Source organism: Lissotriton vulgaris, chromosome 11 (genome assembly GCF_964263255.1).
Source record: "Lissotriton vulgaris chromosome 11, aLisVul1.2, whole genome shotgun sequence".
NCBI classification, from domain to species: domain Eukaryota; kingdom Metazoa; phylum Chordata; class Amphibia; order Caudata; family Salamandridae; genus Lissotriton; species Lissotriton vulgaris.
Genome location: NC_141699.1, coordinates 555116213 through 555136148, shown reverse-complemented (window position 1 = coordinate 555136148; position 19936 = coordinate 555116213). Strand labels below are relative to the sequence as shown.

The 19936-nt window shown below is 45.4% G+C and overlaps 1 protein-coding gene across 7 annotated transcripts in view; it reads left to right on the top strand.

The window, feature by feature from the left end:
- Positions 1-19936, top strand: part of SORBS3 (sorbin and SH3 domain containing 3) — a 369145-nt gene that overhangs the window by 292284 nt on the left and 56925 nt on the right. For all 7 annotated transcript variants that reach the window (XM_086943626.1, XM_086943631.1, XM_086943630.1 and 4 more), the window contains 6 exons: positions 2287-2411; positions 5440-5519; positions 16322-16368; positions 17270-17384; positions 18237-18362; positions 18574-19185. In XM_086943626.1, the coding sequence (XP_086799752.1) occupies positions 2287-2411; positions 5440-5519; positions 16322-16368; positions 17270-17384; positions 18237-18362; positions 18574-19185 (1105 nt within the window). The remainder of the gene's footprint in view (positions 1-2286; positions 2412-5439; positions 5520-16321; positions 16369-17269; positions 17385-18236; positions 18363-18573; positions 19186-19936) is intronic.

The following is a 19936-nucleotide window of genomic DNA, read 5'->3' as shown; positions in this document are numbered from 1 at the left end:
GGTGGGTTCTGATGCAGGGTAGATGTCTTGGTTGTGATCCTCTGCGGGGCTGTTGTCATCAGGGTACGGCCGGGTGATGGGGCTCCTCGGAGATATGTAAGGGAGAGAGGGTACAGGGGTTAGTCCAGTCCAGTAAGGACTACCGAGTACTTCCACCTTCACCGGGGAGTGTATGGGCCAGAAAATGAACGTGGGGAAGGTGGGAAGGGTAGGAGGGGATAAGACCAATAAGAAGGCGGGAGGGGTAAAGTGATTGAAGGTGTCCGGGATAAGTGCGAGGTTATATAAACAGTGCTCGTGATACTTCTCTTATTTACTAAGGCTAGTGCAGGGTGCTCGTGAGGCTCTATATACAAGGCTTACAGTTATTTACAATATTTACACTAAGGGACACGGAGAAAGGATAGAGGGTACTCACGTGCCCCGCCGCAACTCTCATCCGAGTTGCGGCCGCTCTCCAGCCACCTCCGGAGGTCGCCACCAGTCCTCCGACCACAGGTCCTCTTCCTCGTTCTCCTCTCCGCTTTCCGCCTTCTCTCCGATCTCCTCCTTCTTTCCGCTCTCCGTCGGGGGTTCCGCGCCGTTCGCTGTCTCCTGCCACGAGTCCGCTGGGCTGAACGATGCTTCGTCTGTCCTCCCGACTTTTCTATGTTCCCGGCGGACTGCAGTGGACGTGCTTCCGGTTCCGGATGGGTCGGGTTCCGGGTCGCCTACAGGGGTTTCACTTCCGGTATCCGGTTTGTCTGTTTCCGGGTCTTTGTGGGTTAGCGGATCCTGTGGGCGAAGAGAGGAAGTCCGATGACCAAGGGACGCTGTTCGTCCCGGTGTGGGGGTGTGGGACCCCTGACTAGACCGCCCTTCCGACGAGGTAGGGACTACTGTTTTTCCACAGTTAGACATTAAGGCCCACAACTTCTCCCTGTTCACATAGTCAAACGCTGCGGTAAGATCCATGAAGGCTAAATAAACCGCTTCATTATTGGCAATGGTGTATTTTGCCACTAATAAATATAAATTTAAACATTGGTCTGTCGTTGATCTATTGGCCCTGAATCCGTACTGAACATCGGTAAGGATGTAGTGGTCCTCAGCCCAGCTCATCAGGTGATTTAAGACGACTCGGCCCAACACTTTTACAGTCACGTCTATCAAGGACATAGGACGATAGCATTGGGGGCTGTCTCTGTTCCCCTTTTTGAAAATGAGCACTATTATAGCCGTTGACCATGAGCCGTTGGCCATGAGCGGGGGAGCCCCGAAGCTATGGCAGCGTTTATTACTCCCCTTTTCACTTTAAGGCACCGCGATTCCCATAATGCCTTAGATGGGTTTTTGGTAACCAACTAGAGTCACATGTCACTTAAAAGCTTTTTTTATTGGTTGAAACACACACTGTCATTAATAATGTGATCAAGTTCTCTGCGAGAACGAAACACGTCGGTTGGCATTTCACCCTGGAGAACCTTTTGAAAATAAAACATTTGGAAAATTACTGTCCTGTGAGTGCGACTGCATTTCTCCCCTAAAAAGGATTGTGTCTAAATAATTCATGGCGTGGCTCTGCCTAGAAGTATGCGCCAGTTTCTGATGCGCCGTGGGTTTCAGCGCGTGTGAGCCAAAGAGCAGGGTAACATTTGCCTATTTGGAACAGTCTGTGACTCTATAATTACATGGATGGCCAGAATTAATGTATTTATTGAGTATGTGACCAGGCCTCTATCATCCACCACTATGCACTCCCTGCAACTTTCTCACTTTCGTGGAGGTTCTTTCTCATCCCTGCTTCCCCCTTTGTTACTTTTTTACGTCTTTCTCTTCATTTTTCTTTTCTGTTTTACTCTGTTTTGATTTGGATCCAGGTCTGTTGAGGAAAAATAAGTCCCAGTCACAAAAAAGGAGTGTCGGTGGGCCCCACCTGCTACCACAGGCTAAAAATAAGCAACTGATTCATACTCAAAAGCGTTCTTGGAAAACTTTCTTATGAATTTGGTGGTCAACATTGAGATGTGTGTCAATAGCAACTGCACAAAACATTACTGTGCCATGTTATTGTAGCATCATTTAGGCCTGTAATGTTAGACTACAACCTTTTTAAGCATTTGAGCAAATCACTGCTACCAACAGTGAAACACCGAGTGACATGAGCGAATGTTGTAAATCTGGGTAACCATGAGGGATAGATTTGATGCCTGAGTATACTCATTTGCTGTATTATGTTTATGTATTATGGCTCCTGCAACTTGTCTTTGCCTGCCTCTTTAAAAATAGTATTGTCTTCATTTCCAGGAGCCCCAGCCATTTGGGACAGTGCCTTACAGACACCCCGCGGACAGTGCTCAGCCTTATGATGGAGCGGGCCGGCAGCCCCTCCATGCACAGAACCAACTGGAGCAAATCGCCAACGCTACAGGGTATGTACCATACTAGAAGAGTCCTCTGGTCAGCAGTGTTGATGGGGAGGGATGCAATTGGGTGTCTGCTTGAGAGGGATAGGCTGGGATGTAGGTTTGGGGAGGGAAGTAAATGTTTGCATAAAGGAGAAGGATATTATTAGTTGCATAATGGGAAGGTAAGTGAAACGTGTAGGGGACCTGGTTATGGAATCTTTGTTTTGGAGGAGCCAGTTGGCTGTATTCTAGGGAAAGAAGTGGTTGTTGGTTAAAAAGAGAGCTCATTGATTGTTTGGAGGAGATATCCGTTTTGGTGTGTGTAGGAGAGGCAGGTGATTGTCTGTATTGGGCAAGTTATTGATTTGGTTAAACTGTGGAATGTGATTGAGTGTTATTTGGTAAGGTAAGGGGAAGTGATTTGGGTTTCAAGAGGATATGATGGTGTACTTAGACAGTCCAATGTTAGCTGTTTCCTGGCTAAGCTCTCTGATTGATTATGTGATGGGGAAGATACGCAATAATACGTGTTGTGAGTGGTTGTCTCAGGGTCTTGGACAGGTTGTGATTGTACTGTTTCAGAAATGGTTGTGATTGAATGCGTCTAGTCAAGCGGTGTGAATGTATAAATCTTGAGCAAGTTGTGTTATGCAGAGCTCTCTTGATCAATAAAATCTCTAGACATGTATTGAGCTTTTGCAGGTGTTGGGAATAGGTATAGTTGACTTTTCGATAGTTGTGTGAGTGAAAAGTGCATTGCAAAGGAGTGTGTTTGAATGCATTTTTAGTCAGGGTGTGAGTGGCTGAGGTTTGAGGTAGAGATATCGCTCGGATTGTTTTGAGAAGAGTTTATATTTAAGGACGATTTAAAAATAAAATGCCCATGTGAGGGTATGTGATTGATTGTTTCTTAGGACGGAATCTGGCAGTTTCTGTGTTTGAAAAATATCTGATAGAATTCATTTAGATTTGTTGCGATTATTTGATTGTTGCTTTATTGGCATGCATGTTTGGATTTTCGTTAAAGAAGGGATTTGATAGGAAGAGTTATTGGAAATGCTGTTAGACGAATCCTGAACAGACTTGTGATTGACTCAATGTTAATAAGAGCTGTGATTCAATGAGTCTTGTGAAAGTATGTTGTTGCATGTAACTTGGAAAGTGTTGCGGCATGCACAGTTTTGTTTTTTTACAAAACATATTTTGACAACAGTGTGATGGATGAGATTTCTATGGAAATGGTGTGTTTAGTTTTTATGGTCCAGCTTGACAGCGGAGATGTCGCCGGATAATTATGTAAGCTTTACTAGAGAGGGGTTTTGACTGCACGCACATGGTGGGAGCCAGGAGTACATGTTATGATTGGGCAGAAGTTGTGTGCTTCTATAAAAAAGCGCATGCCCTTTACACAGCTGTGACCATTTTGTTTATTTATCCAGATGCCTAGGATTGAACTTTCACACACCTGACATTGTAATGCTATTCAAGTGTCTTAGATAACAAGATCATGTATGTTGTTTTTCTCCATCAGCAGTACAGATATGAAGAGGGCTGTCATTAACCTACATGGACTTTTAGTTCTGGCTTTACAGTATAACTGTGACTTGACGTTTTAACCTACACCAATATTATTATACAGTTCTTTGCTTCCACACATATACATATTCATTCCCATGCTATTTACTTGTAATGCTTTGCATTGACAGACATTATTCTTATAAAGCCAGGCCTATTGTCATTGCCAATGCTTGTCTGTTTGAGGTTTTTAGGGAGTGTAATTTGATGCCTCTTGTGCACGGTTGCAATAGATTGTGGCTTGAAAAGCGATGTAAATGAATACATTTTCGAGAGAAATTCAATTGAATATTGTTGTGAAGAAACTTGTTTGGATGTGTCTTGGAAACATGTACGATTGCTATTACCTTGGTAAGATTGAACATTTGATGTGAGGCATCAAGAGATTTCATTGGACGTGTCCCGGTAAGGGACGCCATTGGATGTGGGTTTATACCAGATGTAACTAAATACGCCTTAGAAAGTAATGGAACTAGATGCTTCACGGAAAGATTTGTGGGAGCATTTTACCCTTTGTAGGTCGAGCCTAGAGCCAGGTCACATGTGCCACTCTGAGACTTATTGTAGAGGAGTAGGTGAAAAGAAGCTCTGTCCACTCTCCGCCCATATTTGCCATTGTCGTGGTTTCATTGTCTGTCCTAAATGCGGGCTTCTGATTCGTCTATAGGCTTGTTAGTCCCTCCTTAGTACCGCCTCCTCTTCATTTGTCAGCTCCCATGGCCACTGGCCCCTTTACTTTCGAATGTTACATGGTATGTGTTATTTAGACTGTGAGCACTATTTTCTTTAATGAGGTTCTCTTGCTGCAGGCACAACGTGCTTTGGTGCCTTCTTTACTCCCTTCTCCCTTCCCTTGTCCGTGCCTTCTCCCCCTACCCCCGCCCTCCCGTTGTCCGTGCCTCCTCCCCACGCCCTTCCTCCTGTTGTCCATGCCTTCTCCCCCGCCCTCCCTCCCGTTGTCCATGCCTTCTACCCCCCACCCCCCGTTGTCATGATGCGAACCATTTGCAATGCAATGGGTCTCTCGTAAATGCGCGACCTATTGCATTGCAAATGCTTATTTAATATATAACCATCTTTATTCAGAGTTTCGCAGCAAGACACATGGCATTACAAAACATGACCTTCGTGTATACAGCAATACAATGATACATGGCAGCATTGTGGCTTAGGCGTAATGCATCATATGCATTTTTCCTTTTTTATGAGTTGTTTGGTTGCTGATTAGGAAGAGATGCTTTTTTTGTCAGACTAGGGAAAATTGATGGTGACCTGGGACGAGATTTGTTTGAAAGTGTCTGAGAAGAGTTATGAATTGATATGTACTGGGGATAGTTTTGATTAGGTGAGCCTTAAAATGGAATGTACTTGCATATTTTGGGGAGAAGGGTGTGACTGGATGAGGTTTTAGAGGGATTATGATTGTACCACAGGGTCAAAATTGTTTGAGTACAACATGATGTGCTTCCCTTTGCAGAGTCCTCTGTGCCACAGAGACCCAAATCCTCAGAGTCCCTGGATGCATTTGACACTACTATGAAGAGAGATGATAGGAAGGTGAGTGTGTCTAAAAACTGGGCTGCACCATCTTAAATGTACTCATGCTTTCGAGATTGCCCCACAGGCATAAGTTCATCCCTTGGTACCTGAGGCCCATTGAAGAACATGCAGAACCTTTTTCCATTTTGGAAGACAGCGAGTCCCCTGAATGTTCTGATATTTGCTGCCTGGTAGTTTGCTATGTTTCCTGGTGTGGTCTCTCTTTCAGTGTGTGATGCTCCTCCTTCATTCAAATGCATTCTGTCTGTCATGGTCCGATTATTTTCTGGCTACTAATGGTGTTCTTTCACAGAGCCTGCAATGGTCCCCTATGAGAATGAGTTCCTTGCTCCCTGGTCTGTGATGCTTGCTTTGTTGTTTAATAATAATACCTTTGAGTGCTGTACGGGTGGTACACTGTGGAACTGGGATAATGTATGTTTACATGATGTGTGGCTGTTCATACACATGCTTTGCACACTCTTGCCATCTAGTACTGGGCTCGGATATTACAAGTTGTTTTTCTTCAAAGTCACAGGATATGGAATGACTCCTCCCGTTCTGTACAAAGTGCATGGTCACCCATTCCACCCTTAGATAGTTATATTCCGCCATTAGGTTCGGACATGTTAACCCTTTCGATGCTGATGACGAGCTCAGCTCGTCATCACCCAAAGGTGTCGTGTGCTGATGACGAGCTGAGCTCGTCATGGTGCCACTAAAATGGCATTTTCCAGCACAGGGGGGGAAAACGCCCAGCAGCCATGTGGTTAAGCTACAGCTATGACACCGACACATTTGCTCACGGCGACTTTGGGCCCTGCTTCCTTTTGTCATTTCTGGCAAAAGACAACAATCAAGTTTGCCATCTAAACCTCAATTTCAAATGGTCGGCTCAATGGCTAATAACACGGTGCCTGGACCAACCGAGTTCTGAGGACTTGCCCTCAGATAATTTCAACTGATGAAGCGCATTCTTTTTCAATTCTGCCCACATAGTAATGCAAAATACCCTAGGGCTGATCCCATGAGGTCTATAACCTCTGTCTTTGCTGAGCACAAGGAGTTGACATACAGTTTTGGTCTCTGCTTCTGGTGCAATAAGACTTTGCAGTGCAGGAGGGAACGGTGCTAGATATAGCTGAAAATTCAGCATGGGTCATTATGGCGAACTCCAGACACCTTAAGGAAACCGGCCACATGGATGTCAAGGAAGAGGAGATGGGCCCCCTCCTGCGGCAGCCAGCAGTTCAACGTACACCCAGCCCATACCAAATGTTTTTGAATGCCTCAGAGGAAGTAGAGGTACTTCCTTCATAATTACGCCATTGGGGCCCTTGAAAATTACGCCAGCGGGACCCTCCAAAATGAGGCCAGCTGGACCATGTACAGAGAAACCCCAGACAAGGTGTAATTACCCAGTTTCATAAACTGCTTTACACCATGACAAAGTACAGGCATCAAGCCCCATAGGAGCCAAGAAGGTGGTCTCTGGACCACTGCCTCCCTCGGTCTCCGGTTGGAGCCAAGTCATTATCCACTGCGTAGCTCAAAGGGTTCTCGGCCAAAATGCACAGAGCCTTCATCTTTGAAGCTAAAAGCACAGCATCCATGGTAGTAATCCAAGTCGAAGCTGAAACTCTCCTTGGCACCGAACTCTGAAACCTTTGAAGCTTCCTTCCTTGAGAAACTAGCATTGGCACTTGACACCAAACAAAAGCATCTGTTTATATATCTACAGGCAGGATGTTGGTGAAGTTTCTTCAGCCAAGGCCAATTTCCAGGCTGCTTCCGATCCCGAAGTAGAGGAGGCTACATTTTGAAGAGGAACTGGACTATGGAATATCTCCACACACTGTGCTGGAAACGTGCAGAGATCACAGAACAAGTACCACACCGCCTCCCACACCCAAGCAGGCACCGCCCACTTAATTATTACCACCACCACCACCACTTTCATTGCCTTGGCCAGTCACATGGCATCACCACCCCTTCCACCCCTAGGGCATTATTACAACTTCCATCACCCCAACTTCCACCGGTGTTCCCAGAAGGGTGTGACCATTCTTTCTCACATCCAGTTCGCAAGTATGGAGAAGGGACACACACATGCAGAAGGCAGGGATGACCCATGGGACAACCACAATGTCGACCCCCTCCCTGAGGATCAAATTCTAGAGACCTATTCCATATCCTGTTAAACCGCCGCCATCAGACCATATAGTGGCATACCACACCGTTATAAGAGCGGCTCGACACCATTCGGTCAGCATGAACGCCTTTCTTGCTGCTCTGGATTTTCCTAATGTAGGCGCCCCTCCAAACCTTTGGGGTCCTCGCAACAGGGGAGGCTCCTTACGACCTTTGATATCCCATATGCTGTTCACTTCAAACAATGATGATCTGTAACCCACCATCATTCTGTTCCTTATAGGCCGGGATGTCCCAGCCACCCTGCTCCCAATGCCTTCTCTCCTATAGTTCATTCCATCATTTTGCGTTTCTACATCTGGAAGCATAATGAGTGTTTTTTTTCTGAGTTTTTAACTGTGTATCATTGAGACGACTTACCTTCATAGCGTAATGATAACATTTGCTTAATTTTTAATGGCGACTTTACTATGATATCATTGCATACCAAAAAAAAAAATTCCAGTGAAGGTCTTGGGGTAAAAAAATAAGGCTGCCATTAACATTTTAAGAGGATGAGAATGACGTTTTGAGGGAGACACTCTCCGAACAGAACGGCGTGCCCAGTTTCTTCCCATACTCAAGGGTATGCTAAACTCAGCACCTGACAATTTTAAAGACCCGGTCCGGGCCACGGTAGTCACACCATATATCACGAAAAAATATATAGCGTCTCCCACTGATCCACATCATAAGAGAGGCTTGGTCCCTCCCCAGTCTCCCTGACGTTCATACTGCCAGAAAGTAACAGCAGTCCAGGCCACAGGTGATGCACTACTCCCAGATAAGGGACACAAGTGCATTGATGCTACTTGTATGCAGGTATCAGTAGAGTACTACACAGTGGTGTATTGCAAATTATGTTGGATACTGTCACGTTATGACAGGTTTTACTGGGAGATGGAGACACTTAAGCACCACACTCAGTCTGTGGACGGAACACTATGGATGAATTGGTCAGGGACAGTTGCCTACGCTTTCCCACCTGTCCATCTCAGTGTATATGTGATCAAGAAAATGAGGCAAGTCTCCATGACCCTCATGCTAGTGGCACCGATGTGGACCAGTCAACCCTGGTACCCGATACTACTACAAATGTCCATCTGGTCCCAAGAGGAGCTTCTCATCAGGCCAGACTTTCTCACTCAACAGCAAGGCCTAGTCATGCAACCAAACCCCAAAAAGCTTGTAAGAGGCACGTAGACTCACCACACGTGCAGGCTGTGATGCAAAGTGGAAACCTTTCCTTCACTACTGAATCTCAAAATAACTAGGTCCCTTCAGTGTTAGGGTGCAGGATATCATTTCCTCCCATTTACATCTCCAAAAGGCAGGGCTAGCGTACACTGTAGTATGGCTTCTGCTAGCAGCTGTAGCCGCATACAGGCAAAACGAGGAACACTCATTCCTTTTTAGGATTCCCGTAGCCAGGGCATTTACGGAGGGCTTTAAGAGGGTGATACACCCAAGAACACCTACGGCATGTGTTTGAAACCTTGAACCTCTTCATTTATTTGAATTCCATTTCCTTTCATGGAAGGTGGCCTTTCTTGTAGCTGTGTCTTCACTTAGGCGCGAGTTACAAGCACTAACGGTTCATGAACCATTTATTAATTTTCACAGGGATAGGGTAGTTCTTTACACCAATACCACATTTCTACGTAAGGTAGACTGTTGAGATGCCTGTTATCTACTCACAACTTGATTTTGTTGTGGAGAGAGCTTTACACATTCTAGGTGTTAAATGAGCATTCATGTATTAAACTGACAGGACTAAGTTTTTCTGTGACACTAACCAGTTCTTCATTACTTAAGCTAAACCATGGGTCTCCAACCGGTTGATTTTGAGGTACTGGTAGCTCTGACATTCATTTTTGTACTCTTTAATGCTCTGCATTAACAGTAAACAAGGCTTGTCTTATTGTTTTGTTAATTTGAGCCCTTTTGCAGTGCTTGCCCTCCCTCATCCAAAGCATTTGCTCACATTAGCTGAATTGAGCTCAGGTGGGGAGTGGTGGCGTGGAGAGATTGATGTCAGTGCAAAACGCCTGGCACAAGCAATATTAGATTGCCAATCAGCAGCCGTGGCACCTCAATCCTGCTCGGCCAGATAGGCAACCTTTACCCTGGAGCCTCATTATAAGGCCCAGGACTCTGGTTGGCTTTGTTGTCGCTGAGAACCACAGCACAGGTGTGCGGTGCTTGGCACCTTGTACCGAAGAGTGTAACCAGTGTTAGACCTGCGACCGGTTTAAGGTTCCCGACTCCTGTTTGTGGCTACCTTGCAAGACGTAATTTATATTAAAAAAACATGTGAAACGCTGTTTATTGGTGAAATAGGAAAAGTGTAAGAGGCACTTAATTTATTTAAAAAAGATCCCTGTGAATCTCTGCTTTCATTTAATCATTATATAACATTTAAAGTAAAGTACGCTCTGGTGTAAAATGTATACATGGAAAACGAATTTGCAGTCTGCTGTGCAGCACTCTTTCAACTGCATGTATCTATTTCGATTGGACTGCAACCCTCCACACGGTTAAGTGCACTGCATCCATACCAGGTTTATAAATGTTTCTGTTGTGACCAACACTGTGTGATGTATTGTGCCCTTGATTTATAGGCTGGTAGGATGACTCGGTTGCTTGAAGTCCCGCCCCAGAACTACATGGCCCTGGTTGAATTCCAGAAGGGCCAACTTACCTTTCATCGTACAAGGTTAATAACATGTTCAGTCCTGTAACCATAACCACTGTCATTTAAGAACCTGAAGGTGATATGTTTTTTAATTCGACCAAATTAATAGCCATACAGTTATACATTTCAACTACATTTATTCAAAGAGCCTTTTAGCCTGACATCCACTACGTTTTCGGAAGGTGTGGCGTTTGGAAACCTGTCTCTGTTTTAGAATACCCTTTCATTTGATGAATCTCAGTGAAACACTAATGGAGTTGTGTTTGGTTTTGAAAACCTTGCAAGGCGTAACCTCAGCGTGAGTGGGATGTTTAAGGCGGCTCTCATTGACCAGATATATGAAGTATGCAGTCAGAGGGCAGCAGCTTCCTGGGAGGACCAGAGAGAGCTTAGTGCAGCCCTACATGAAGGTGCTGTGTGCAAACAGCCGGCAACACCTTGTTCCTCACCGTGATGCGCATTGTACCAATCTGTTGTGGCTCTGACCCCGAATAACTATGCAAATTATACTGCAATGCTAGATTGTGATGCACTTTATGTCACAGTTTTGGAACTGCACCATGAAATTGTGTCATTGTAAAAGCAGCCAGTCACCCAGACCAGTGCACATTGTATCGCAGAGTTGCTCCTCCTCAACCTGGACTGCAGTCCACATTGCTGGGTGTGGGGTTGGGGGTCTCTGGGATCAGTGCACAAATTGCTTGCCCTTTAGTAACTCACAAGGATTTTCACTGTTCAGAAGTTGAACTCACTACAGAAAAGGTTGGACACCCCTGAAACCATCCAGTGGTCAGCCAGGTACCAAAGCAGGCATTGCAAAGTGGTTCATGAAATGTGTCCAAACGTGTTATGCTAAGGCTAAACGGGCCTAGGGTTCACACCAGGGCTTTAAATGGGCCGGTACTGTCTGGTACGGAGTACCAGAGCAGTCGAGCTCGCAAGATTTAATGACTTAGAGTACGTTTCACTAGCGAGGTTAAGCCCAGCCCCTCTTTTCCATTGGCTGGCATCACCGTTCATGCTAAATGGTGGCAAGCCATTGGAAAAGAGCGTCCTGTGACGCACTCTCTTCTCTTTCAGAGCCGTCCCTTTCAGACTTGCTTCCTTGACTTACTGCTGTGGTAAAAGGTTTCTTATCTTCTTTATGGTTCCAAACAGATGGCTCCATAAAGAAGATAAGAAACCTATTATGCCAGCAGGGCAGTCCGTCCAAGTGGGACAGCTCCAAAAGAGAAAAGTCTCTGTCTGGCGAGCGCTTTTTGGCAACAGCAGCCTCCCGGGAACACCTCAATCTTCGCCTCCTCTGCCATCTTTTTATGTCAGCTGCTGTTTTAAGCAGTTAGGGTCTTCCTGTCGTCCCCTCCATCGTGCCAGCAATGTTTTAAGAGCTCAGGGCTACAACATGTCAGTCATTGTTGCTGAAAGTGTTCTTTCACTCTAGGCAGGGGTCCCATAGGTGGAGTGGAAGGAGGCACCCCGGATGCAAAGGCGGGGGGAGCTGCGAGGAGTTCAAGGCAAAACCAAGGAGGTGGTTTGAAACAGAACAAAAAAAAGGTGCAAACTTAAAAGAGAGGTGAACCGTTTGCGTTTTTCTTTTCGCGGAGTGGATATGGAAGTGCACTGGGTCAGGTGGAGCCTGGTGCTGTGTGCCTGTCTCCCGGCCGGGCAACCTGACCCGGCCGAGGCCGGTAGGGTGCGGAGGTTCTCCTACATGGTGCAGCAGCACCAGGGCCAGGCCGGCTTCGGCGCCCTGGCGCCGCTCTGGAGAGGGCATCAGAGGACTTACAGCGTGGAGCTCAGCGGCCGCCACCGCACCGGGGGCACCCAGGAGATGAGCCCGCTCGGCCTGGCCTGCAGCTCCGCCAGCACATCCAGCTCGCGCCCGGCGTGCAGCTGCACCAGCAGGCGCCTGGAGGAGGAGGTGGCAGCCAGGCGGCGGTGCGGTACAACAGCCAGCAGCAGAGCCCCAGGGGGCACAGCTCCTCATACACCCCAGTGCAGCAAGTGACCTGCAGCAACCCCCAGCAAGTGCACCAGAAACACCAGCTGCAGGGGTAAGCAGGAGTAAGGGTGCTGCTGCTTCATGTACAGTAGTACCTTATGGCTAATGACATGTAAATGTTTACTTTATATGCACAATATTTAGCTCATCAAGTAACATGTTAAAAAGTGTGCCAAGTGTAGCCAGCAAAGTGTAATACACAGAATGTAAAAACACAGCTCGTGTCTGGTATTACACGAGAATAATATATTGCTCATAATGTGACACATGAAATATATTCCCTCAGAGGTGCACTTGTAGAGTCACGTTTACCCGAGGAGTCTCTTGATGCTTCTTAGAGATTACGAAAGTATTGTTACCCACCTCAGTGTTGCTTGATTAATATAGTCTTCAGAAGGATGAAAGGGTAAATAGACACGCCAGGTTTTAAACCGGTACACAGAAAATACCACATAAAGACAAATAATTAAACGACCTTACAGTAATACACTCAAGTAACGTCATGCACATGCAGTTTTGCATAACTCACTTCCACTAATAGATTTGTAACATATAACACGCTGTACTACCAATACAACAAAGTCCGAATAATACACGTACATGGATGCATTGTAAATTGTCGCACACTCCCATTAACAATCCTACTGAAATGAACACACAGTTACCAGTGCATCCCTAACTACGCACGGACATTAAAGGACGCTCTGTATGACATAACCTGAAGCTAGTGGGGTCAGTGCTTAACTCGTAAACAAATGAGTGCTGATGCCCAGGTCTCTGCTCCAAGCCCCGCGGCCGGTGCCTGCCCACATCTCCAGCGTCACGATACCCAGTAAAGGGAGCGTATATTAAGACTGGCGGCGATGTCCGCAGTATTTGCTGCAACGAAACGAATCTACCGAGAAACTCGCCTAGCAAAGGATGTGCGACATGTCCTAAAGCGCTGTCCACCTACCAACGTGCCCGGCCCGTTCCCGCTTCGGCCTGTGTGTGTTGCTCTGTGTGTGTGTGTGGCTCTGGGTGTGTGTGTGTGGCTCTGTGTATGGCTCTGTGTGTGTGGCTCTGTGTGTGTGTGTCTCTGTGTGGCTCTGTGTGTGTGTGTGGCTCTGTGTGTGTGTATGTGGCTCTGTGTGTGTGGCTCTGTGTGTGTGTGTGTGTGTGTGTGTGACTGTGTGTGTGTGTGGCTCTATGTGTGTGCGTGGCTCTGGGTGTGTGTGTGTGTGTGCGTGTGCAAATGCAATAGATCTCGCATTTGCGAGAGATTAAGCTATTGGCATTGTAAATGACAATGCCATTTATTTATCTGTTTTCAAAACCAACCCATAAATAAAAAGTTCATCATTTACAATGCCAATCGCTCTAACGTTTTCGAAGGCGAGACCTATTGCATTGTAAATGCTTGTTTATTTTGAGAGTGAGAGTACTGGCATTTCTCTAGAGAAATTTAGTACTTTTAATTGGAGAGTACCGGCACTTTTCAGTAAAAGCAGGTACTCTAGTGCAGGGTACCTGCACCTCTATTTTTCCATTTCAAGCACTGGTACACACTACTTATAAAAAGAGAATGCCAAGACTTTCTTGGGCAACATCCCGTTTGCTGATTTTTGTTAAGTAGCTCCTTGTTCAACACTGTGCTGGTTCACAAAGTGTTAATGTATGGACATCTTCGCTCTTCGTCAAGCTATGGGTAAGAACTTTGTTCAAATAACTGATTCAAATTCCTGCTAGTTATTGCTGTAAGGAAACAGCTTTATAGTTGATGCAAAGTTTTCGTAGACAAGGGAACCCAAAGGTGTGTCAGGGACCATGGGTACAGTTGTTTATAGAGAAACAAAAAGTCCCTTCTAACAGGATACTTTACAGAAATACACATAGAAGTCAATTCATTTATATGGCAACGGAAATCAAATGAAGTAATAAAAGGATTAAGTAAACGTTGAAAAAACAGAAACATATAGAGTGGGAAAACACGCAGGACAACAATAATTACTTTAACAAAATTCAGGCAAATACAAAGGACTACACAATTAATAAACCATTGATGTCACACCTATTTTAAGGAACCAATGCTATCCTTATTAAAATGAAAAACAATTGCAATAGTCAAGGTACTCCATGTCGATGGCGTTTCGATCCCTCTTTAAAATATAGGGTTCATCATCGGGAATTAATTGTATATGCTTTGGACAAGATGACTCCTGGTTACAGAAAAGTGAAATAATGGTGGGATGGCCAGGACGATGGTTGTGATCGATGTCGATACAGCCGCTGGTTGAGCTTGCTGTGGGGAATCACGAATCAAGCGAATGGGGTCAATCATTAAAAGGTGTGTAGCCGCTGATAAAACGGGCTATGGGCGTGAACGGATCGAGGGCGGAAAGCCAACAATCCTGATGAACCAAGCACACAGGGCAGCAGTGTACGATCCCCGTCTCAACATTATTGAGGAGTGGCAGCTATGTGCGGTTCCTTGCTGCAACAGATAATTAGGATGCCTTCATTCAACTTTGAAGAAAGAGACATGAGGCGAAATTAAGAGTAGGCTGTCTTGGTAGTCATCAACTCTGGCATTCCGCAGCCACGTTGGTGGATTCCTCAGAGAAATCTTGGGCCCTTGTACTTAGGTTTTTGTCTATCAAGTCAGATAGTTCGAACTACCTCGACATATTGTGCTGTCAATCTGAGGTTGACGCATCACAGGACATATCATATTTACACCCATAAAAATATTTACTACAGCAGAAACTTGTGTCTTAGAAAATTGTCCTTTTCCTTAAATGTTGGGATGCCAAGCATTTTAGCAGTAGTTGATTTGCATGTGTTCAAGGTACTAAGTGACCTTTTTGTCTACTTTTCCTACTTTCCTTTTAAACTTACTATTCAAACAAGGATGCTCCCAAACAACTTCAAAGCAAAACAAACCACAGCAGTGCAGTTGCTTCTCAGTTGCTACTGAAAAGTACAAAAGGAACGCTTGTAACGAAAGTCTGCCAGAGTTCTAGAAAACGCCCAGCCGGATTTTACCAATGTCCCCAATGTGTTATTGAAGATGGGGGTTACTGAAGTGGAAGTGCTGTAAGAGGAGTGAACCCTCCGGGGTTCACGCAATCTAGGATCAGTCTCTATCACCTCCGCCTTGTCAGTCTGCAATGGTTCATCATTGGTCAGCCAAGGTCCCTTAATCCTCAGTGATGGTCTGTATGGTTCCTCTACCAGTCTCCAGCACTCCCTCAATTACTCAGTGGCACGCACAACATTAGGTCAGCATTTGATTACTCTTTGGTTTAGTACTTAGGCTACGAGTATGCTTGCTAAACATTTTGTGAGTATGCTTGGGACTTATTTTGAGAGTATCATCAAGAGTACTCCTTTGGAGAGCGTGTAGGAAGCATGTTATGTGAATGCTAAACACACTCTGTTATTTTGCAAGAAGCTAGTTATCTGTGATTGCACTGGGCACCTATTCTGTCGGTGTGGCAGAAGTTAACTCGGTCAGTGTGCTGGACACTCACTAGGTAAATGTGCTTGCACTCTTTCTGTAAGTCTGGAAGCAACCCATTCAGTGAGATTGTTGGGCACTCATTCCATGAATTTGCAGACAGCTTTCTCTTTTAATGTGCGGGATGCACATCTGCCCACCCCAATGATGCAGGTTTCTAACCTTATAAGTCTATCAAATATGTGTGGCTGTCTTTCTGTCAGTTTCTAAGACACTCGCTCTGTCAATGTGCTGTTAATATGCTTGCGACACTCTGTGACTGTGCAATGGCGGACTCCATGGGTGTTCAAGGCTGTAATTCCTTGTCTGGCCATTCAATGAGTGTGAATGGCACAAATTACAAAAATGTGCAGCCAGCAGGTTCATTCCATCCTTGTACAGGGTGCAAATCCTGTGGTTGCGTTCACTAATTTCAGTATTTTCCTGATTTCCAGATGAAAGCTGCTCGTGTCAAGTTTGACTTTCAAGCTCAGTCTGCAAAGTAAGTACCAAGAATCCCATCTCCCAAGTCGAGTATCATGAACTTGTCCCCTTGGACAGGATCTTCCAACAGAAATATATCAGACAATGTTCTCTCATGGTATCATATCATTCCAACTGTCACTCTTGATTCAATCTTTGTAAATTAATTTTCCAAGCTTACATCTGTCAAATAATGGGTATTAGATTTGCATTCCGGAGATTATTGCCCAAATGATAGATGTGTTCTACATGTGATTATAAACATCCTTTCTGGGCACTTCTCTTTACCAATACTCCTGAACCTCTCGTCTGTGCTATTGCGTTGCATAGTTAGATCAGTAGACATTTTTCTAGCGACTGATCATTAACTTGAATACTTGTCATTCCATATCAAACCTAGTCTTCTGGGTTCTGAAATAAACAATAAACTTCCTTTCAAGCAAAATAATTATAAATGCCTTAGGGAAGATAATGCATTTATACAACTTTTCTTCATCAATAATGTGAATTAAGTCACCCTTGTTGAAGAGATGATAGGGGTACACCTCCTTATGAGGCAAACATGCTAAAATGTCAGAGAGCCACATCCCACAATCCAGTGGACACCACAACATCCATGGAAACAGTTTCAAAAGGGCTCCCACATCACTGTTATGCCTTCCATGCCCCCAATAGCCCTTCTCCAGGGACCGCGCTACCATACATTCAGGAAGTCCCGGTTATAAAGCACCTCCGCCTCATTGTGTACAGGGAAGGAAATGGAGCTCTCGCCCGCTTGAGCAAGGTCTCAACCTAGGAGCAGAATTCCCAATGTTCCCTTAGCTCCTCTCAACAGATGATGCGCAGCTAATATCTGTACTGTCCCCTTCCCCCTCTCTGTTGGTTTCTTCGGCCTTTCATTCTGCTCTTTTACCTTTCAGGGAGCTTACCGTGCAAAAGGGTGACATTGTATACATCCACAAGCAAGTGGACAGGAACTGGTTTGAAGGGGAGCATCATGGGAGAGTGGGTATCTTCCCCACCAACTACGTGGAGGTAAGGGGCTATGTATATGAGTCTGTGAAGGGGCACTAATGGGGTTGTACACTTGACACTTGAACATCTACACTGGGGGCTGTAACATGGCAGTGTTCCCAATAGAAATGTGATAATGACATAATATATAGTTATAGCCCACAGCCAAAGGCTATGGCAGACCGTAAAGGCCCTCTGCTTCATTGATAGGCTTGAATAATGGACAAAGGCCTGTAATGATGGAGAGAGCCATTGCCAGTGGCAAAAGGGTTACAATGCTGTTGTAACATTTCATCTACCGAGGATAGGATGTCTATTTTTTTTGGTCTGGGTCTGCGCTCTCATTTGGATCTGTTCTCTTTATTGGTTCTGTTATCTTCATTGGATCTTCTTGTTTGTGTATGGTGTCTCATTTGGCCTCCTCTCTGGTGATTCTACATTCTTGGTGAGGTCTTGCTTTTTCTTAGCACGGTTTTCACCCTTGTTGGAGTGCTTATGTTGTGTTTGGCTTGTCCCTTTGCAGATTCTCTCTTCTAGTGGGACTTCTGTTTTATTAGGAGAACATCTCTTTACAGAGTTCTTCCTGGAAGAGAGATTCCCTGTCTTTCTGGATCACTTTTGGTTGTTTCTGCTCTCTCTTTTATCTTCTCCCTGGATATGCCCTGCTCTCTGAATGAGAGCTTTGGTTAAACACGGTTTGTTTCTCCTGGTATGGGTTACCCACTCTCTCGTGTCTGAGCTCCTTTGTCAGAGCACAGATCCTCTGTTGTAGTCTGTCCCCCTGTCTTTAACGCCTAATTATTTGCTGCTGCTCTTTAGATCAGCTAGAGTTACCAGTGCTTCTCTCAACACCTCTAACTTTTTTTGTGACAGGTACTCCCCCCAACTGAGATTCCTAAGCCAATCAAGGCCCCCACTATCCAGGTCTTGGAATATGGGGAGGCCCACGCCCAGTACAACTTCAAAGGAGACCTTCCTGTGGAGTTATCCTTTCGAAAGGTAAGACGCGAGTATGCAGTCAGTGCTGAACTTGAGCCATCACCAACTCCATCCAAGTAGCGTGTGTGTTGTGGATGAGCTGTGAGAAATGTTGTTGAATCAGAGGCTCCAGAGTGGTTGTATAAAATGCTGCTGGTATGTTAGCTGTGGGGGAGTGCATTATTTATAAGAATATAGAGGAGAACGTCATGCTTGCTTCTCCTTCCCACAGGGTGAGCAGATCAGCCTGATTCGGCGAGTAGATGAGAACTGGTACGAGGGCCGCATCTCTGGAACAAGCCGCCAGGGAATCTTCCCAGCCAACTATGTACAAGTGGTGAAGGAGCCACGTGTAAAAGGATCTGAAGATCTTCCTGGCTCTCCTAAACTTTTGACATCTGGGCAGAATAGTCGACTGAGCCCAGCAGTGTCTCCGTCACCTCAGAGTCCTGCTGCACGGGGTCCTTCTCCAAATTCAGTTCAGGTGCCGTCACCCGGCTCGGGCGTGGTTCATCGTTCCTTAGACTCCCCATCATACCTAGCCATGAAGAATTCACATTCTCCCCTTCCCCACAGAGGGGGCTCGCCCAGCCTCCAGCAAGGTGACACTGGCATGTTGTCGTCCTCCCCCCGGGGCTACAGCTTCACTTACCCCGCAGCCCCTAAAGAACAAGTAGCTCCCAGTAACCAGCCATCAAGGAACCTACAGCAGGCATCCCCAAATCAGAACCAAAGAGTACCAGGCCCAGACCACAGAGCCACAAATCTGCACAATCCTGTCGTCCAGCCTCATCAACAGTCTGCACGTTCTCCTGCGCAGCCAGTTGGGATTTCGCAACCTCAGGTAAGTGCCCATCACAATATTACAGCTGTGATGAGGATCTATGTATGTATGTGGTATTTTTGTAACACTAACCTAGTGGGAGGCAGTAGAGGGCTGTAGAAAGTCAAAGGTACAGTCCCTGAGTGTTTGATGGAAAAACAGGATTCTGAGAGTGGAGGTAGACTTTAAAGAAATGTGTCATGAGCTCTTTTCTAAATTAGAGCCAGGTTGGACAGCCCTGATGGATATTGGAATATATTCACTGAGTATTTCTCATTTCTTTTTGTTCCACTGGCAGACAGTGTGAGTAAACAGAAAGCATGGCGGAGGACATTCCAGTATCTACACTGTAGATAACAGTCTGCCATGGTACTTGTGCAGCACGCTGATCAGGTTTGCTGTTAGAGGATCTCTTAGAGTCCTCAGATTTTGTGAGTAATACATATATACTACCTCATGGTCTATATATGTGTTTCCCACACTTTTTAGAACCACAACCCACTTTTTAGATTGACAGCATTTTGCAACCCACCTAGCTCTAATGGACACGAGGCAGCAATTTTTTTAATGTAACTAAAGGATCGTGTGGTAGCGCACTGCCATTTACAGACCGCATATTTTCCATTGAAATGGCCACTAAATTTGCACAGACAACATTTTACTGAAAAAACTATATTGCTCACAGATGATAATGTGTGCAAATCAGGTTTCAATGAGTATTTATCATATTTGCATCACCAAGTAAAGTGTCTTGATTTGTTTTGATTCTATT